We start from the raw sequence: 22,575 nt of genomic DNA on the forward strand, positions 1-22,575 counted from the left end.
GGTCCAAAACGCAGCAGCTAGAGTTCTTACTAGAACCAGGAAGTATGACCATATTAGCCCTGTTCTGTCAACACTGCATTGGCTCCCTATTAAACACCGTATACATTTTAAAATATTGCTGATTACTTACAAAGCACTATATGGTTTAGCTTCCCAGAACTTGAGCGAGCTCTTAACGCATTATAGTTCTTCACGTCTATTGCGATCTCAAAATTCTGTGCAATTGATAATACCTAGAATATCAAAATCAACTGCAGACGGTAGATCCTTTTCCTATTTAGCACCTAAGCTTTGGAATAGTCTTCCTAGCATTGTTCGAGAAGCATACACACTCTATTCAGTTTAAATCTAGACTAAAAACACATCTCTTTAACTTGGCATACACATAGAACATTATAAATCTCTATTATTCAAATCAGTTAAATGATTGTAAGGCTGCATAAACTAAGTCAGCCTGTACCGGGAACACTTCCTATAACACCTGATGTACTCCTTACATCATAAGAAGAATGGCATCTATGCTAATGTTAGTCTTTCTGTTTATTCCAAGGTTTACTGTAGTCAGCCGGATCCGGGCCTTATCCAGATCAGATGGTGGACCTGCACCTAGACATGAATACAATGCATGATGTAGTCAGCAGGATCCAGGCTATATCCAGATCATATGGTGGACCTGTGCCTAGACACAACCACAACACATCCCTGAAGTGTCAGCAGAGATTGTGTCAACTAGACTCTCCCCTGTGAAGGCATCATTGACACGACAGCCATTGGCACTGATCCTTAACAAACCCATCTCCATACCGGCGTGATGACTCTGATCTTCGACTTCGACAGATGGAACTGGATGTTTTGATCCAGTCTGACTTCTGACCTGTATAAGATATTGCATAATAAAGATATTTAATTTATTATTAAATAAATAAGATATTGCATAAGATAAATAATGTGCCTTTTCACCTAATTCCATGACATTAATGTCATATTAAAATGAAATAAAATAAGATGTCCTAAAATGGGTCCATTTTCTTGAAAAATTTATTTAATAGTTTAATATTCATATTTTTCTAACCCTGTTTGGATGAAATATCACACATTTTTGTAATATTCACCCTATTCCTTTAATGTCAAGTGTTGTTTGTGTCCATAATTAAATTGAAGAATACACCTACATATACAATATTATCTTTTGTCTTTTCTATTTTCATTTATAACTATGTTTTTTTTTTTCACCCACATGGCAAATATTGCATCTTTTATGGAATATCCTGCTGGAAAATTCATAACATATGAAGGCTTGTCAACAGAGTTTTGACTGTCACACGTCTAATACAATGCAGGCTGTCTGGTACCTCCATAATTTCTCAAGTGGATGCTATGGCCTCTCTGAGGGACACTGCTCCTCTGGGGCACCCACCTCTAACAATCCACACATACTCACTTTCTCTATTCAAATGTTTGAAAGTGCTTCCCCTACAGAAAGCCCCCAAACACAGCACTTGCTAATAAGAAAGAGTGAAAAGGGGGAGAAAACGTTTATAAATAATATGGTCTGGCAGAGGAAAAAAGAGTGGAGGAGGAGAGAATATGAGGAGGAAAGGGAGGGAAATAAAAAAGAGCAGCTGGTAGGAGTGAAGCCTGATATTACAGACCGCTGCTCCAAACCAGATGCTCAGGAACCTAAACCAAAAGCTAAACTCAGACGAGAGAGAGGAGACACATAATGTGTACTTGAAGGATGAAAAGAAATAAAACAAGTTTTCACACTCTTCATTTCTGTGTGAAGTATCTAAGATAGTTGTGATAGTATCAGACTGAAGGATCTTATAATGGCCCTACAAAATGGAATGGGACGTTGATTTTTACAAGCATTTTGCTTGGCTGAAAAAGGTAAGCATGTCCGTTTCAGTTCTTAAATGCTTTTTCATTTTTGTCACTAATGTCTATCTAAATGCTTAATCTTGCATTTGAAATATGTTAAGAACTTCTTAAATTGTTTCTAAGCTGATTAATCTGGAAGTCATATAGGGCTCATGTTACATTAAAAAGGCCTTTTTAAAGTATACATTTATATATGTGTAATAACGACTGATGTGAAATGTATGCAGTGATACATGCATGGCATTAAAGGATTATGGAGAATTATGAGTGCCATATCTAGTGTGATATTGGTTTTATACAATTGTTCCATAGACAGGAAGTTCATTTAATAGTATTCTTCAAATCTGACCCTGCAGGTCCACTGTCCTGCAGAGATTAGCTCCAACCCCAATCAAAAACACCTAAATCAGATAATCAGGTCATCGAGATTACTTGAAATTCACAGGTCATGAAAATAAACTTTCTTGGAGAATGGGTTTCCAGGAGCAATGTTGAAGCCTTCCAAAAAAAAAAAAAAAAGTCTGAAAGTTACTAGATTTAGGCTGCCAGGAGGAATACTACTTCTCATCGATTCAATCTATTTACAAACCTCTTTTTAACCCTTTCGCACGTACGATCACACCGGTGTGATCAGTCTAAGCTGGTCCCTGGAGCATACGATCACACCAGTGTAATTAGAACCGTGAGTGCATCACATGAACAACTGCTAAATTCAAATGTGCTTTCGTGTGTTGGCTGGAGCTGAGCCAGAGACGGACGCGCTCAACGAATGTCCTACAATCACAACTATTCAGTGTTTTCAACCACATAATGTTTATTATAGATTTCAGGCATTTAAATTCACATAAGTATGAATACATTTAGAGTTTGTAAAATAAACACTGATGCCTATGGAAGCGGCAATAATAATCCGTTCCATTATAATGCGTATATATATAATATATTAGCGGCATATGTTGAGCACTATACACTGTCAGAAAAAAAAAAGTACAAAACGGTACCTTTTAGGGTACAAGTGGCCGTCACTGGGGTGGTACCCTGAAGGGTACCTTTATGTACCTTTAATGAGAGGTACAAAATTGTACCTTATAACTTTGTACCATTTAAGGGGCAATTGTGTACCCCAAGGTACAATTGTACGTAATGTAATAAAAGCACAAAATTGTACCTTATTAAAAGGATCCCCAGGATATGCCCTATTGACAATGCAGTTTTAATCGTATGGTGCGCAAAAACAAAATATCTTAAGGAAACTGGCTTAGATAACTAAAGATTTTACAGATATTCAATTTTATTTATAAACCTTCTTTTACAAAGAGAATAACTTGAAATGTATTACATCATCTCACAGCAGCAGTGTGAGTCGAGACAATTAATTGTTCATCACACATAAAAATTCACTCAACAAATATAATCAGAAGTATAAAGCTGTCATTTAAAACTGTAACACCTTCAAAAAAAAGGTACAAGAAGTACAAGAAATTGTATATACAGTAGAATACTATACAAAAAAAAAAAAAGTGATATATTGATATACAGCTAATTAAACAGGCAATATAATGTACTGCACATTGAGTTTTTTTGACATCATTAATCTCTACTTATTACTCGCTGAAGCTGTTTGTCTTAAAAATTGACATGGCTATACTTCTTGAATGCAGTACAGCCAAAGTTAAAGTTATTGAAAAATTTGCCTCGTGCATGAATGAGACCAATATATGCTGGATTTCTTTGACAATTGTGAATGTTCTCCGAGAAGATTTAGGACAACAGAACAGGCGATGGATTTGTGCAGATGTTACTGTAAGAGGTTGATTACTCTGGTAACCAGGGTAGGAAGAGGCTTGTCACCATCCACAGAAAGTTTCGAAACATACCGCTGAAGAAACATCAGGGTGTTGAAGTGTCAAATTTAAGACGAAATAGGCACAAAATGCAGAAAGAGCCCCTTCATCCACACAGCTAGCGCAGCAGATCTATATCCCATCAACTCTTGATGACTGCAGTGACTTTTCTTGTAAGCACATTTGTCCAGTCAGTGGCTTCCTGTACTTGAACAGTTGGATGTGATGAAGATGGTTTACTGTAAAAGACAAAAGCACAAAACAGATTTTATCTTAATCAAATGTTATGATCATACAAGTTAACTGATGTAGAGAAATAATCTACATGCATAAGGAGTAAGATGATTATTATTCACCTCATTTGTATGTGGGCAGTAAATATATTTCAAGAATTATAAAATGCATTTATGATAGACATTCACGTCAAAGACAGAGAAACATAGTTTCAGAAACATAGGGGTTGAGGAGATTCCCCCTTCCATGTAAAGCGCTTTGAGTACCTAGAAAAGCGCTATATAAATGCAAAATTGCAGGGATACCTAAAGTACAACTAATACTGTAAAGTACAAGTTATTACTACTGAAAAGTCTCGCATAAAATCTTGCAATCCAAACGGCAGGACATTTTTAGTCTCAAAATGTAAAACCGGAGATAATCACTAATTACAATGGCTAGCCCTGCAAATATAGTGTTAGCCACAGTTGTTATTAAAGAAATACGGTATGAAAGGCTAAGTTATAAAAGTTTAGTCATGGACAAGGGCGTTGTCACACCGAGAATCATCCTCTAGAAACCTTGATTTTCTTAAAACATCCCAACATGCGATACATACTCACCCTAATTATTTTTTTTTTCCTCTCCTCTTCATTGTTAATTGAATGGTAGACATTTTCCACAACTTTCTGAAGGCTCTTCCCAAATCAGTCAGTAACGTAAAACAGCCAGAGGCAGTCTGACTCAAGTACTTTTCGCGGGCTTAAAGCAAAGGAACGTCAAATTAGACAAAATCAACAGAACATGCCATCATACGTGAAAAAAATAAGAATATATTATAGCATTATCCCACATTTACCTGAAAAATGTGTCCTCCAAAAAATGCTAGATGCTAGAAATCATGAGAAATTCTGTCATAACAGGGACGCATATTCATACACTGGTCTCAGAACCGAACGACTCAAGCCAAGCGGGAAATTTTCTTAAAGCAACAACAACTGTAACGCTGTTTTGATTAATTACTTGAATATTATTAAAGGATAATTCCGGTATATAGCACTTTGAGTCTCTTTTCTGGTTTGTTTTGGATGAACTAGAGTGGTGGACACAGAAATTTTGACGATCAGTCCTGTCTCGACTTTTTGACTCGTTTAGAATCGCCTTTGACCGCTTCAGAGTGGCTGGCTAAGGGCATGCACAAACATGTCCTTAAAACAACCCTTAACGTTCATTTTCAAAACTGTGCAACTCACCGAGTGGTTGACTACAAAATGTCACGCCTTTGAAAAAAAAAGAAAACAACATGATGCGCTGCTTTAGCGCGTCCCGGTCTCCTTGAACATCTTTCTGGCGCACACCAAAAATTAACCAAAATACAGCGAATAGCCTTCTTGGCGCGCCTACTTCTGAAAATCAACATTTTGATTATTTGACGTTAAATGCATTATAAAGGCCTAAGTCACTTTGTTATTTTGTTAAATCACAGCATGTTTCATAATAAAAAACGTGACTTTAGGCTACAGTCTGGAAAATAGGCTACGGTAGGTTATAGCAACAGACCCCCTGGCACTGAAGAACTGCTGGTCTACACAGAAGAAAGTCCTGTCAAGGCTCTTCATTTGCGTCGATCCATTCATTAGTCTAGTTGTTTGATGAGAAAATGAAATGTAGCCTAGTTGCAATAAATGTGTTAAGTTTCTTAAGCTGCGTGCAACTGCTGCATATTCTATTATTAGAATATAAAAAATCTAATATTTATGCCATTTTCAAATTTTTCTACTCTTAATATTAAATAAAAAATGACTGAATGAATGAGACACGCCGTGTACTTTTGCATCCATTAGTTTTTCCTTTTTTAACCCATAATTGAAAAACTAAAAATGAACGGTTGTTGTATTTTTAAAACGCAGTTGGACACCAAAACTTGAATTTGAACTGTACACACCAAATGCTGCGCAAAAATAAATAAATATTGACGTATTTTCAGATTTTTGTTTATGACTTTTTGCCCCTTTATTAAACATTTAAAATATTCACAAATTAATATGGAAAAAAAAAATCTATTTTACTGGTTTTCTAAGGCAAAATTAGAAGCAACGGCTAATATTTAATAATCTAATAATAGAATTATATTATTTATCTAATAATAAAATTATATTTTTCCCGCAGTGCTGAATGAGAGCCATATCTCTGGAACAGAGAGGGGATTTATAGGCTAATGGTAATAAATGTGTCTGAAAAAATAACGAGGAATTTTAATTATTTATTAATAAACTAGTGTTTTCTAAATCAGTGTTGGCTGCAAACATATGTTTATATATGATATAAATATATATATATATATATATATATATATATATATTGATATATATCTCCATCTCCGCTGTTCATGGAGATCATGAAAGCGTGTCTGATTGTTTTATTTTATTTTACAAAAGCACAACGTTTTCTTGTTATTGTGAGTTCACACAAATAAAAGTAGTTGCGAATGATGTATTATTCTTTTCTGTATGACCAGAGATGATAGTATTTTAAGTTGTTTCCACTGTTGATAGGAAAATGCAAGAGTTTGCGCCGGCGCCTCCGTGCGCTCCACACTCAAACCCAAGGATTGCGTCAAAATCTTGTGTTTATTTGTGATAATCTTAGCCCTGTATTATTATTATCTAACCTACTGACATTTGACAAATTGCTTTGTTCCTTTTTTGGATAAAAGCGTCTTCAAATATGTAGCTAAATGTAATAGCCTAATAATTATGATAATAATTATTATTATTTGCGTTTATAACTATAAGGCCTGGTTTCACAGACAGGGCTTAGATTAAGCCAGGATTAGGTCATAGTTCAATTAGGCGTTTAAGTAATTTTTATAAACATGCCTTAGAAAAAGGCATTACTGGTGTGCATCTTAAGACAAAACAAATGCACTGACATGTTTTAAGATCAGTCAGTGCAAGTTTCTTTCAGTTGAAATAGCTCAGATTTACATTTTAGTCTAGGACTAGACTTAAGCCTTGTCTGTGAAACCGGGGGTAAATGAGTTCACTTAAAACAGTAATATGTTTATCATAAAATGATTTATGAATGTTTTATGTTTATAACCTAAGCTTTTACAGTTTTGGAAATGTGTTTGTCTTATATTTATTTTTTATAATTATGTGAAGTCTTTTTTTGTTTATTCTATTATAGGTTTACTGAGCTTGTTCCTCCCTGCCTACTCTGCTTTAACTTAACACTACAGACAAGTGGAGTGACATAAACAGTGACTTTTACCAGTGTTGTTAAATATCAGGAATCTTGGAACAGAATCAGATTAGAAGACAGTAGTATAATTGCTTAAAGGAACCGTATGTAAGAAATGTATTTCAATTAATCATAAAATGGCCCTGATATGTCACTAAACATTAAGAAATCATGATCATTTCAAATACTTATATCACTGACAACAGTAGACCGGCCAGGATATTGTCATTTAAAAGTGAAGTTGCAGCCCTCAACTGATGTTGATGTTGTCATGTTGTGTTTGGCCTGATGCCCCACCCTCCACCTATCTACTAATCACGAAGTCAGTAGTGTTTCGGCATCCGGGTTGCCAGCTCTGCTCTAGTTACCACAGCTGCAGCTACAAACGTGTCGGATAAAAAATGTTTAACGTTACGAAACCTAAAAGACCTCGTTATGAATCCAAAATACGCAAAACATCTCTCATGAAGCATAAACATAATTAACAGAAAAAAAAACGTACTGTGTAGGACTCGTCACTTGCCATTGGAAGCTCCTCGTAGCAGACTACGTTCCAGCTGGATCCTGCAGCCTAACTGGCAACCTCGAGTCAGGGGGGAGGGGGAGGGGATACACCGCTCTACAGTAATTTGAAAGTGATTGCAGTACCAGTTTTGGCCACAATCTTACATACGGTTCCTTTAAACCAGGGATGTCCAATCCTGCTCCTGTAGGGCCACTGTCCTGCAGAGTTTAGCTCCAACCCCAATAAAACACACCTGAACCAGATAATCAAGGTAATCAAGGACAATCAAGGCATTCTAGATAATCAAGGTAATCAAGGATAATCAAGGCATTCTAGAAACTTCCAGGTAGGTGTGTTGAGGCAGGCTAGAGCTAAACTCTGCAGGACAGTGGCCCTCCAGGACCGAGTCTGGACACCCCTGCTTTAAACTAAGTCACTTTTCTGCCCTGTATAATGCATTCTATTTTTTACAGCTTTTTTTTACTTTTCTTTATACTCCTAAATTGCAAACATGCACTTTATTTAATTACATTTTGTGAACATGCATACAACACACATTTAATAAAACATCAGAACAACCATTCAAGTTTTCTCTGGCATAATGCAGACCATTCACTGTGTTTCACATTGTAGCACAGATCAGAAATTCAAACTTAAATCTTTTTAGACAGTATTTCACACATCATTGACATTTTCCAAGTCCCACAACATTACTGCATGGAGCTTGAGTACATAAACCTGATCAGAACAAATAAACCTCTTAAGAAATTCCTTTTTTAAACCGTAGGTGGGTTGGGTAATGTGAAGTTTTGCAAACTTGCTGTGACATATTCAATAGAAACTGAATCAGGATTGTGAAAAACAATAAAAGCCATTTACTGTTCACATCTGTAAAGGTAGCTGTGGCCTTCATGCTGCATAGTCAACCGAATTTTACGAGGTGGCTAATTCGTACAAATTCAGACGACCTCACTCGTACGAATTTGTATGATTTTTGCTAAATCGTACATATTTTACGAGTTGCCCAATTCGTATGAATTCGTACGAATGACCTACCTCTGACCCCGCCCCTAAACCTAACCGTCACTGGGGTTTAGACAAATCTTACAAAGGTCGTACGAATTCGTACGAATCAGTCACATTTTACTCACTGGTACGAATTCATACAAATTGGTCATGAGATAGCGTTGGCATAGTTTATAGGATTTTGCTTTTTTCTCTACTGATTGTAAACATAACTCTAAACACATGTGAACTCCAGGTCAACGTGCAAGGCCCAGGCAATGATGAGAGCTACCAGGAGCGTCTGTCTCGTCTAGAAGGGGATAAAGAGTCTCTTGTTTTACAGGTAAAACATAGGGCAGTCTGTTACAAATAATGTACTGATGTCCATCTAGACAGTATGATGTTGCAACAAATAGTTTAGATATGAGTATTGTATGGAATTCAATGAAATTCAATGAAATTCAAAAAATTTTATTATTCCTAAAACATTTTTGTATGTTTCGATACAAATACTGTACATAATCAACACTGAGAGAAAAAGGTAAATCTTTTAGACATATTGTGAATCATTTGATGACCACCCTTACGAAAAAAATAAGTATACTTCAAATTCATTTTATTAAGTGTAGGCTACTTTAGTAAAGTTCAAGAATGTTATGTAGTAAGTATACTAATATCAATGTACTAAAAGTAAACTTGTAAGTGTTCTGTTTCAATGCTAAATATCCATTTTATAAATACATTCAGCAAAACCTGTTTAGTTGTTGGATAAAATAACTGAAGCCATTGTACTACAAGTGTACAAAAAAACACTTGGGGAAAAAAGCCAGTACACTCGTGGTGTTTCATGGGAACAGACAAGGCTTTACGGATTAGTCCTGTTCTGGCTTGTTGGGTTTTTGACAGTAGTGCAGAGTAGGTGCTTGCACTGCATATTCCTGATCAACTGGGTTGACGAGAATACGCAAAATTGCTTTAATTTGTTTGAAAATCTGTATGATATAATATTTTTTATTTAGTCTGACTCTGAAAACAGTAATGAGTAGACTGAAATTGATGTTTTTCCTTATAGACTTGAAAACAGCTTTAGTACGACAATGGACAAAGATGATGTACCTCAAATGAACAAACTTTTAAACTTGTTTCTCAGGTGAGTGTTTTGACGGATCAGGTGGAGGCTCAGGGACAGAAGATCAGAGACCTAGAGAATTCTCTTGGGGAATATCAGCACAAACTCAACTCCACTGAGCAGATGCTTCAACAGGTATTGGTCATTTTTATTAAAATAGAATATTATTTTAATTTGCATATTTTTATTAGAAATAATTTCAAACACTTAAGAATTGTTGTGAATCCATCACAAGCTCTCAGAGAGATATTTTGTCTACATGAAAATATAATTTGACATCATTACATTACAAAGCAGTATTATCACTTATTAAATGGAATATATATATATATATATATATATATATATATATAATTCCATTTAATAAGTGATAATACTGCTTTGTAATGTAATGATGTCAAATTATATTTTCATGGAATTATATATATATATAATTCCATTTAATAAGTGATAATACTGCTTTGTAATGTAATGATGTCAAATAATATTTTATTGGTTATAGACCTATATACATACAGTATATAGGTCTATATAGTAATAGATTCATTAGTCATTAGCACTTTCCACCAGCACTTTTACTATATTTAAATTAAACATTTTAACTGGCCCATACTTTTATAACAAACTCTTTGCCAAGTCTGCATTTAACTGTGTCAGATTTATAAAGCTAACAATACTGATATGCACTGTGCAAAATGCGAAGATCACCCTTTACATATTTACTCTACATCATTAGTTCTGCTGTTTATGACTAACCCTGGTTACATTGCTTCACCCTGACTGGGCAGGCCAAGTTTCTTTATAGGCTTGGTGGATGTTCAAATGAACAGTCATGCATTAATCAGATTGGGTGCTCTAGTTTCTTAGTTGATTTGTCACTTTTTTTATTCTATTTGCAGGGACCCGAGCCATATCTAGAGATCAAAATAGCATTAAGACTTAGACTAAGGATTCTTCCTAGATTTGTGATTCAGAAAATATAAAAATATAGTTGCACTAGATTTTCCCTTTAAACTGCTTTTATATAATATATTCAAATATCTTTTCTAAGGCACCAGCTTACATTAATAGAATAATCTGCACCTGATGTGCCTGAAAAGGAACTTTGGCATCTGTTAGGAAATTCTTGGGTGGGATTCCAGGAGTCTGGTTACCACATCACCTTGGCAACCCAAATTTTAAAGTGGTGGCAGTATTCCAAGGCCTGTGTTGATTTGGGCATTTTAATTAGCTTGGGAATTAGTTGACAGCAGGTAACCTGCATTTTCTTCTGTAATCAGCCAGTCAGGGAAAGAGAAGGGGAAGGGAAAATACATATTAATGTGTCCAGCAGAAAAAAGTAAAAAAAACAACAACTGTAGTATTGAAAAGAGTGTAGTGTGAAAATAAGTGAGAAGTGAGAAAAGCAAAAAGTGGTCTTAAAGCTTTGACGTTTTAGTAGACCTGCTAGAGCCGTTCCTGCTAGAGCCATTAGGACCATTTATAAAGATAAACTCTTTCAAGGCATGGTAAGACTTCTGTACTTATCCATACCATTTTCAAAGACTAAATTCACATTCCTCTGCTTCTAAATCTAATTTTACTTGTAAGCTAATTGCATATTTCTGTTTAACTCGCCTTTGCTTTGAAAGCTCTATTGCTGATTAAATCTCCAGCCTTCAGATTGGAAGTTTTTTAGGGCATGTGCCTGTGGTCATTGAGGTTTTGGCCTTCAAAGGCAAATCCAATTCCAATGACACGGGCCTAATATTTTCCATATGCTGTCTTTGAAAGTCTCAAAGCTCACGTAAAACCCCTCAGCACAAGCTACCGACATTTTAAACAGGTTTTTTGGGCTTCTGTATTGTAAAATATATTCCTGTTCAGTGTCTGAGTTTAACCATCGAGATCAAAGAAGGCAAGATGCTGCTTTTATGTTTTACACCAGGGGTGCTCAAACTTTTATGCCAAGGGTTCAGATCAACCACTTATTCAGTTGACTTGCATTAAAACAAATCCCCCAGTCGATTGAAATCAGGGCTGTAGCTGCTGGTGGCAATGCAGGCATTCAGGTGATCATCAGTTAGGATTGACCTGAATTTGGATTTGATTGTCTTCAAATGGGAAATACTTTTTCACAGTTAATTTACCCAATTTCACATGTTCAGCCTTTCATGTCAAATGCACACTTTCTGATTTTGAAATATTTGATCCAATTATCTGTAAAATATTTTTCATTTTGTCTATAATTCAGTGTTTGAGACAACAGTCTGTTCAATCACTTCATTTTAACACCTTTTCTGTTTACTATGCTCAAATGTAATGTACTCTCTCTCTCTCTCTCTCTCTCTCTCTCTCTCTCTCTCACTCATGTGTCAGTCCCTGCAAGAGAAGTATAAATTTAGCCCTCATAACCCGTGTATATTTAGCCATTGTGGAACAGCAAAGTACAGAGATTTTGAACGGACTTTATGCCTTCTTCAGTGGATGGTTTCTTAGTTTCACTTATTTGTGTGTAAGTTATATATGTATATTTACAAGTATGTTTGTGTGTGGACTCTAATAGGAACTTCTGGGCAGGAGTTCTCTAGAGTCACAGAAGCTGGGGTTGATGGAGGAAGTGTCCTATCTAAAACTAAAACTGGGGAACATGGAGGACAAACACATCAACATTGCTGAGAGACAACATAAAGCTGAGGTACAACTCTGATGAAATTTAAGAAGAACCATATAATATTCAGATTGCACACAAAGTAGATTAAAAGATGCAGATTGAAGACTAAACATAGTCTGGTTATAATGTAGACATTATCATTGCCAGCAAACAGCAATTTTCAGTCATTGAAGTAAGACTCATGGTCTCATGGACCCAAGCCTTCTTATTCAGACTAAAAAACATGCATCTGTGCTATAGAACTCAAATTCTGCAGAATTTTTGCCACCGAAATGGGTATTTCAATGCTCAGTGCTGATACTGATCTAGAGAGCAGGGAGTAAATGAGCGGTAATGATGATATTTTCTTATTTAAAATTGCTATAATGAAATGATGTGACCTAATTGCATGCACAATAACAATACCACCACTGTTAAGGTGGGGATAGTTGTTGACCAATAATCTCAAAAGAGCCAAATTTTGATCTATCAATACTTATAAGAACTGTAGGTGTAAGTTATTTTAAACGCTACATTGAAAGCTGGTTTGTGTTCAAATCGTGATTACCCACACAGTATATCCTGGAAAATACATTTAGTCTATCAATACGTATACTGTAAGAACTGTAGGTGTGTACAAATATGTGAATAGGCAAAGTGAATCCATCTAGACAACACTGTTTGTATTAAAACTGCGAAGTGTTTTGAATCAGAATATTGCAAACAAAGTCTTATAAACTGTACTGTGTGTTGTTCAGGGAAAAATGAAAAGTGTTAAACAAAAAACTGCTGGCACAAAAGTGGTGATTTGAAATGAGTGCTTGTAAGATAGTGTTTGGGCTTATGTCAACAAATGTGTCTTTTATTTTACTGTGTGCTATTTTCATGTAATTACTATGTTTATAGTTACTACTGTGGTATATAACTGGTTGATTTAAAATATACCTTCCCTCTGGCATTACGATGTGCTGGCATGAGCTGTATGTGTTTGTGCGGTTGTGTACCTTTCATTTAAACATAATGGGCTGTATTCATCACAAGCAGAACAAATTTCTGTGTAATTAACTAGAGCGGTATCAAAGCTGAGTCTAACTGACAAATAGCCAGAATGTTTTTAGCATGGGTAGAGTGTTAGGAATGACCTCAATGTGACGTCTGACAACTGCTTGGCTTCATACAGTGAAAGAATGGCACCAATCCGCCCGTGATCATTCCAGTAGCATGCCATTCTTTCTCTCTCTATCTCTCTCTCACACGAGGTCTCGGCCTTCTACCTGCTATAGATAGGCCAGTTTACCATCTAGTTTATCACACTGTTGGTGTCCAATGGCGTCTCACATGAAAGTTCTTTCATCCACGTGCTGGACACATTAACTATTAACTACGACTATGACGACTATTAACTTTTATTAGAACACAGCTCCCTTTGGTGTGAAATATGTTACAGGAAGCTATGTTTGACAATTGAAATTCTTGAATTTGATCAACTTTATTGCTGTCTTTGCTTTTGAAATTTACAGTTATTTTTGTCACTGCTTTTGGTGCCTGACATACTAAACGTTGTTATTTTTTTAGGTCATTAAGCTATTATGGTTCCCACAGGAAAGCCAAGTTCCTCAGCTAATGACAGCTTTATGAATTAAATTATGAGTTAACTTGATATGTTTTTAAAGATTAGTACCCAGACGATGAAGTTATTTCAAACGATACATTAGAAGCTGGTTTGTGTTCAAATCATGATTACCCACACAGTATATCCTGGAAAAGACATTTAGTCACTTGGCTCTTTAACAAAGGCTCTTATATTTGAGACCTTGGCTTGTGTGAAATGGGTGGGTGAGAAATTTACTCGTCTAAAGAAGTTGATTTCAGAAAGCCCAGGCTGATGTGAGCAGACAGCATGTTTTCTCATTGTGGTTTGTTAAATAGTAGATGTGCTGTTGAATAATGTTCTCGAATGTCCTGAAATGTTCCACCCAAACCATGCAAGTGACTTGGAAACGCAGAAAGAAACAAACAACAATTTGTAAAAAGCTGACATGGTCTTGTGATTACACTTAACTTTTTGGTAAGGTACTCACCTTGCAAAAAAATAAATAAAAAACTAATATATATATATATATATATATATATATATATATATATATATAAATGGGTGGGTATATATATATATATATATATATATATATATATATATATATATATATTTAAAATGTGCATGTAAAAATACTAACCAGTTTTTGTTTTTATGGGACATTAAGAGACATTTATGTAACATATTATTTTAAACTAGAATGTTACTTAATATGTCAGATTCCTCTTGCAATAGTTTGAGGAGTTAATCTAACACACACTAGAAATAGATGCCATAGAATTACATGGTGTACATAGACACATCTATTATCTTAAATAATCTAATATTTGGACTAGACCTAGTGTTTGTAATACTACTGAACTGTGTCTATGTATAATGACACTGAATGATAGATAATCACAATCTTATGTTGCTATGCACGATTGCTAATGGCTTGGAAAAAACAAGGACTCTAGGAAAGGTCATATTAGGACTTACATCAAGCTAAGATGACGGGATATTTTAAAATCTAGTTGATCAAGTAACCTGCAGAGCACAGATAGGAAGGAAACCACTGCATGTCTGCTTCCCATAATCCATTCTTTCCACTCTCTCTTACCTTATTTCATTTGGTTCTTCCTCTCTTTACTATCCCAACCCCTTTCTGACAGAGTGTAGTGAATCTGATTAGCGAGCTTCAGGAGCAGATGTGTAGGATTCGGCAAGAGATCTCTAGTAAGATCCCAGAGAAGCCAGCGGAAATGGTCCCAGAGGAAGGTTGTGGCAGTGACCCAGTGCAAGCCTTTCTGACTGAGCCAGAGCCAGTGGTAGGTCTGAGATCTGGACATTTAGACAAACTCAAACACTGTGGAACTGTGGAATAAGTGTAGGCACCCCTTGTATCTCATAGTCTGTGATTGCTGCCAATATATTGTGTGTGCTTATGAATTAGAGTTAGAAATGTATTGTATTAAAGGGATGCCTTTTTTAAATTTTATTATTATGTATTGTTATTGATTAACAATGTTTATTTTAGTATGAGCTTTAATAATGCTCATCATTGACCACACACTTTTACTAGGCCTTGTGTTTTTCCATTTATTTTCTCTTTAGGCATCTTAGGTTTGTATATAATATTTAGAATGCAATGTTTTTCAAATGCTGCATTTTTTTTTGCACTTAAACTTCTTTGTGTTTTATGTTCTAACCCTAAAAAATACCATGCCACCTATAACATTAGTGGTAGCTAATATAATCTAGCTAGCCTGCAAAAACTATCCTACTGACTGCCGTTCCCGTTGCCATGGAAATGGTGACTTCTACAGCAGCATATAACATTACTTAAGAAGTTCTGGCAGAACTGGGATGGTTGTTAGAATGTGACTTTGACCTGACAGTTGTAGGTTTGGGGCTGTAGTTATGTTTAAATTGCTAGAAAAAAATATTTCATATTGTTTAACCCTTACAGAAGGGAGCCCAGTCCTTTTCCTGGAGATGTACCTTCCTGAAATGTTCATCTCCCTCCAACACTCCTGTAATCAAACACACCTGAACCAGCTAATTAAGACAGATGTATTAGAGCAGGGTTGAACCACAAGTCTGCAGAAAGGTAGTTCTCCGAGAACAGGATTTCTGTCTAAATTTACCTTGGCAACCACAGTGCATTACAATAATGTATCAAAACTCTGGTATCAATGGTATTTCTGCAGAAAGCATTTTTACCATGGCACATTTTTGTCAGAATAATTAGACCATTCAGTGGGGGGATTTTGAAATGAAATACATTGTAATATTTGCTGAAATGTTATTTTTCTAATATATATATATATATTATTTTGTGCAATAAGAACTTGCTCCAGGAGCTCAAGATGCTTAAACATCGAGTTGATGAGCTGGAACAAGAGAAGATGCAGTATGAGCAGAAACTCAAGGTGACACAGGTACTGCCACACAAATATGACTCATAAGTTTTGTGTCCTGTTTGAGGAACAGGCCCACATTTAAGTTGTTATTCACTGACAATCTTCCAATGTAGCTCTGAAATCTAATTTGTACTTCCATATATTCAAACTTGTGATCAAAAGACAAATGAGCTGCAGCAGATTGTCAATTAATAATGACTTAAATTTTGTTTTATTAACAGTATCACATAAACCTGTCATATTGATGGTTGCTAAATACTGAATGGATGTTGATATTGTAACAACCTTGTTCTGTTTTGGTTTCATTTTCATTCTGTTCCCTTTGCTGTTTTCCCTGAGTTCCCAGTCAGTCACTACGGGCCCTATTTTAACGATCTGAAACGCAAGTATCAAACGCGAAACGCTAGTAACTTTGTGGGCGGATCTCGGGCGCTGTTGCTATTATACCGGCAGGATAAATTACTCTTGTGCCCAACGCAAATCTAAAAGGGGTTGGTCTGAAGTAGCTTCATTACTCATAGGTGTGGTTTGGGCGTAACGTGAAATAAACCAATCAAAGCATCATCTCACATTCCCTTTAAGAGCAGGCGCGCTTGTTCCATGGCGAATTGCTATTTTAACGGCGGATTTGCCAGGCGCACGCCAGGAGCGGTTCATAGCCGAGGAGACCAACGTCTCGTCAGGGCCGTAAAAGACAGAGAAGTGACATTGTATGGGAATGGGAGAAACCCACCCAAATTATTTTCGGTTAAACAGGCGTATAATAATATTGGTAAATGTGTAAGATAGATTAATGGCTATTTTTTCACATCTTCATGGACACCACGATGATTTCCCTCATGTGGAATATTTTTCCTTGTAATTATGTATGGTTTGCAAAAATGGCAACTGCTGCGTCTGTGTGTAGATGAGAGAAGCAAAGTGTATGCGCGTTGTGCATCTGAACGCGCCACTGAAAACGCGCCACTGACTTTAGACTGGGTTTTTCCTGGTCTGTGGCGGAATTGTTTTCTGGAACTGCAAAATAGCACCAGGGAACGTTTGCGCCGGAACACGCCTCCTCTTTTCGCTGAACCGCCCCCGGGAGTGCAAGTTCATTCCCTAATTTACCGACGTGCGTCTGTCGAAGGAAAAGTCTGCTGTGCGTCGAATGCAAAATAGGAATGATACATGCGTCGTTGTACAAAGTCAATTGCGCTGGGTGCAAGATAGGGCCCTACGAGTTAATTCAGTGACTGACGAATTAGGATCGCGCCTGAGAGCCCTATCACCTTCGATTTTTAACAGACACAACCAATGGACATTGGTGAGTAAGATTTACATCGCGAACCACGCCCCATGCTGTGGGTATGGCGTGCAGAGACACTCAGTAAGCTTTTGCTTCAGAGCCGAGCATTTCTGCACTGATTCAGCTCGGCTTTCATCTATGAGTGGTCTTCAGAACCCGGAAGAGTTTCCTGTGTTTGTGTGATGGTGCATCAGCGGTAATCATCTTCGAGAGAATCTCTGCATGTTGTGCAGGTGATCTTCCCCTGTGCACTTCAGCACAAAATAGCTTTTCCTCTGAAAGAGTAACACGAGTGTGTTTTTTGCGTCTTTTTCAAGATGTCATTCCACCCGTGAGTTTCTGGATGCAGTCGTTTCTTAGCCTCGGTTGACAATCACAATCACTGCCTTTCATGTCTGGCTTGTAAGCACGCTGAGGTAGTATTCGTGAATGAGTCATGTACCCACTGCGGGAAGATTTCCATCTCAATGCTGAGATTGAGACTCCAATACCTCGTAAGAGGTAATGTGTCCCCTCCGCTATCCCCTCTAATCTAGTTATTCTGCTCAGCAGAAGACTACTTTGGTTGATATGCAGGGTGATCTGAAGATCACAGTGGGGGCTTTCCCGCTGGGCTAATCCCCAGGCATACTCAGGTCGCTTCATGCCTTACATATTCCAGACAAACTCAATCGTGTAGCCGACACGCTCTCATGACAGATCACACTCCTGGGAGAGTGGAGACTCCACCCCCAGGTGGGCCAGCTGATTTGGCGGCGCTTTGAAGCTGCTCAGGTAGACCTGTTTGCCACTCCGGACACATACCACTGCCAGTTATTTTACTCCCTGACTGAGAAGACCCTCAGCACGGATGCAATGGCCCACAGCTAGCCCCGGGGCCTTTGCAAGTATGCATTGTGAGCCTATACGCACAGACCCTGTGCAAGGTCAGGGAGGACATATTGGCCCATGCAGACCTGGTTCCCCAAAGTCAAGTCACGTTTATTTATATAGCGCTTTTTACAATACAGATTGTTTCAAAGCAGCTTTACAGAAATAACAGGAAAATAATGCAAAAAGGTTTGTTTCCAGATATAGCGTCTATATAGGTCGAAGCACTGCTACTTGGGCGGAGTGATTTGCTCGCAGCACCTGAGAAGCCCCGTGGTGAGGAGCAGAGAGTTCGCTCAGAGTTGGAGTAAATCACTCCGCAGAAGTAGCAGTGCTTCGCCTTCTGAGAATATAGTTCACAGTATATATATACGGTTAGAAGATGGCTGTGTCTCATGTGACCTTGTTATTTGTACACGCTGTGACTATACAAATCACAACATGTAAATAGGATAATGTTGGCGTTATTTTGTCACTTATTGGGAGCAGTATGCTAGCTGGAGCCGTTTACCTCCAGTCTTTGTGCTAAGCTAGGCTAGTGGTGGGTGCGTCAGACAGAGTTATGGCACGCACGGAGATGAAAAGGGTATATATGGACTTATCTATCTCTGGGGGATACGGTGAATAAGCTAAAGTCCCAAAAAGTCGACGTGTTCCTTTAATGTGCTGATAGTTGTAAATGACACATGCAACATTGCAGTTTCAGTAAATGTGAATGTGTTTTGTATATATATATATATATATATATATATATATATATATATATATATATATATATAATATAATATATATATCACATAGTGTCCTGGGTGATTGCAAGAAGGCAGATGGAGATGATGAATAAAGTTCCAATATTAAGTTTAATAAGGGTAATACAAATAACACAACGACAGGCTGGGCAACACACACTAAAGGTGATGTAGACCGAACTGAGAATGAATGTGAGGGATGAACTTATAAAGCAAACGCAAACGAGGATAATTAATAGAACACAGATGACACGGATGAACTAATAATGACTGTAACCAAGGAGACAGATGAGTGCTGGGAATCTGACCAAAGACACATGACAACAATCTGAAAGTCAACTACACAAAACAAAACTAAACTGAACATAATGGTGACACATAGTACATCAAAATCCTTTATGAAAAAAAAAAAAATCCTGCCTTCCATAATGGATATCCTTTCAGTGCTCTCCTAAACATTTACTATGACATGCTAATCATGTAAACGATTTTAATGAATTAATTTTACACATTTTTACCAATATTATAATAACAGAAATCATTCTCCTCTCTCAGGCAGAGATCATGAGTTTACAGCAGCTGTTAAGCTGTAAGAACTCTGAAATAGAGAATCTACAGGCGCAGCTACTCTCCAGCACCCCAGTGTCTGTGGACAGTGCAGATAGAGGTACTGCTTTCTCCCTCAGATCTCACTAAACACCTGTCCTGATGCAGTCAAGACTAATGTTAAGGGCAATTTAGCTCTTTAAATTTTTCACAGCTGTCTAAAACCTCTGTGCATGCTAATTAGTGATAGACTAATGTAAATGTATGTAAATGTAGACCTATATATTAGCTGATATTTGTCCATTTGAGATATCTGTCTCACAAGTGTGTACAATTGGCTAATTAACAGAAATAAAAATTGTTCTAAATCAGATGTTTGTCTGACCAATGGCAGGCAGTAAGGGTTTCCGGGGGAAACCTGTTTTGCATGCAGTTTCAGCATACAAATGTAGTTACTGTACTATGTTTGAATAGCAGGATATAAGGTATGGCTGAAAAGCAGTATTTATAAAAGAGTAAACAAATAACCCAGATGACCTACTCTTCTGCCGAGTGTGAGCCTCCCAGCTAACAAAAATATGTCCTAAGAACGTTGTGGGAACGTTGACTTGAAACGTTCTAAAAATGTTGAAATGTCCAGTTTGCGAAACGTTGCTGGAATGGTATCTTAATGTTAGAAAAAACATTGCCGGAACGTTAGCATAATGTTGCTGGAACGTTATCTTAAGGTTAGCATAACGTTGCCAGAACGTTAGCATAACGTTGCTGGAACATTGTCTTAAGGTTTGCTAAGAACGTTGTGGGAACGTTGACTTGAAACGTTCTAAAAATGTTGAAATGTCCAGTTTGCGAAACGTTGCTGGAATGGTATCTTAATGTTAGAAAAAACATTGCTGGAACGTTAGCATAATGTTGCTGGAACGTTATCTTAAGGTTAGCATAACGTTGCCGGAACGTTAGCATAACGTTGCTGGAACATTGTCTTAAGGTTTGCAAAATGTTTCTGGAACATTATCTTAAGGTTAGCATAACGTTGCTGGAACGTTAGCACAACGTTGCTGGAACATTATCTAAAGGTTTGCATAACGTTGCTGGAACGTTATCTTAAGGTTAGCATAACGTTGCTGGAACGTTATCTTAAGGTTTGCTTAACGTTGCTGGAACGTTATTTTAAGGTTTGCATAACGTTGCTGGAATGTTATCTCAAGGTTAGCATAACGTTGCTGGAATGTTAGCACAACATTGCTGGAACATTATCTTAAGGTTTGCATAACGTTGCTGGAACGTTATCTTAAGGTTAGCATAACATTGCTGGAACGTTATCTTAAGGTTTGCATAATGTTGCTGGAACATTATCTTAAGGTTTGCAAAACGTTGCTGGAACGTTATCTTAAGGTTTGCATAACGTTGCTGGAATGTTATCTTAAGGTTAGCATAACGTTGCTGGAATGTTAGCACAACATTTCTGGAACGTTAGCACAACATTGCTGGAACATTATCTTAAGGTTTGCATAACGTTGCTGGAACGTTATCTTAATGTTTGCATAATGTTGCTGGAACGTTATCTTAAGGTTAGCATAACGTTGCCGGAACGTTATCACAACATTGCTGGAACATTCTTAAGGTTAGCATAACGTTCATGGAACATTATCTTAAGGTTAGCATTACGTTCATGCAACGTTATCTTAAGGTTAGCATAACATTGCTGGAACATTGGCATAACGTTGCTGGAACATCATCTTAAGGTTAGCATTACGTTCATGCAACGTTATCTTAAGGTTAGCATAACATTGCTGGAACATTGGCATAACGTTGCTGGAACATCATCTTAAGGTAAGCATAACGTTCCTGCAACGTTCTTTCCCCCAAAATGTTATTATCAATACAACATTCAAAGAACGATAAAATGTCCACTTTCTTTCAAGTTAAAATGTTATTTTAAGGTTAGAAAAAAAATTCTGCACTATTCGTCCAACTTTATTTTTTTATTAACACAACCATGTGAATTATAAGTGCACACTTTTACAGTATATCAAAAAGCAGAAAATTTCATATGATTATCATACATTTTAAACGCTACATTATAGCTTAAAAAAACAACAACAAATATTTTCATATAAACATTTAAATGAAATGAAAACGGTGTTTAAGGGTTAGTTCACCAAAAAAATCTGTCTGTAATTACTCACCCTCATGTTATTCCAACCACGTAAGACTCCTGTTCATCTTCAGAACACAAATTAAGATATTTTTGATGAAATATGAGAGCTGGCTCACTCCTCCATAGGCTTCTAGGCAATTTTATTCTGGCGAGTTTATCAAGCGACGACAACAATTTTTGTACACACAAAAAAAAAAAAAAAAAAAGACTTTATTCAACTATTAATTTTCTCCCGTATGGGCCTCTGAGTGACTTCACTAGTGCTGGGAGAAAAAAATCGATTCACCTAGGTATCGCGTTGTTTTTTTTTTTAAACGATCTTAAAAAAATTTTTTTATTACAGAATCGATATTAATTCAAATTAAATTGCTTTATTTTTGTCCTTGCTTATAGATGAGGTTGACCGAAGTAAGTCACTTTCGTTCCAACAAAGGATGAAATGTGTTGTTAAATTTTGAGTGTCGAGTAACGTAATATCCCTTTCAAGTGGATGCGTAAAAGCGACGTGAGATT

At 36.8% G+C, this 22,575-nt stretch overlaps 1 protein-coding gene across 9 annotated transcripts in view; it reads left to right on the plus strand.

Annotated features, from left to right (window-relative positions):
- Positions 1-1,666: 1,666 nt before the first annotated feature.
- The window catches only part of ppfibp2a (PPFIA binding protein 2a), a 52,026-nt gene continuing 31,117 nt past the window's right edge, over positions 1,667-22,575 (plus strand). For 3 of the 9 annotated variants that reach the window (XM_084409023.1, XM_084409024.1, XM_084409025.1), the window contains exons 1-7: positions 1,771-1,890; positions 8,948-9,034; positions 9,842-9,955; positions 12,366-12,497; positions 15,198-15,353; positions 16,374-16,466; positions 19,911-20,022. In XM_084409023.1, the coding sequence (XP_084265149.1) occupies positions 1,843-1,890; positions 8,948-9,034; positions 9,842-9,955; positions 12,366-12,497; positions 15,198-15,353; positions 16,374-16,466; positions 19,911-20,022 (742 nt within the window). In that variant the 5' untranslated portion in view covers positions 1,771-1,842. Of the gene's footprint in view, positions 1,891-8,947; positions 9,035-9,519; positions 9,607-9,841; positions 9,956-12,209; positions 12,315-12,365; positions 12,498-15,197; positions 15,354-16,373; positions 16,467-19,910; positions 20,023-22,575 lie in introns of those variants that run through there. The other 6 variants (XM_084409028.1, XM_084409030.1, XM_084409022.1 and 3 more) reach the window with 5 other exon arrangements.

The sequence above is a fragment of the Rutilus rutilus genome (assembly GCF_951802725.1).
Source record: "Rutilus rutilus genome assembly, chromosome: 5".
Classification (NCBI taxonomy): Eukaryota; Metazoa; Chordata; class Actinopteri; order Cypriniformes; family Leuciscidae; genus Rutilus; species Rutilus rutilus.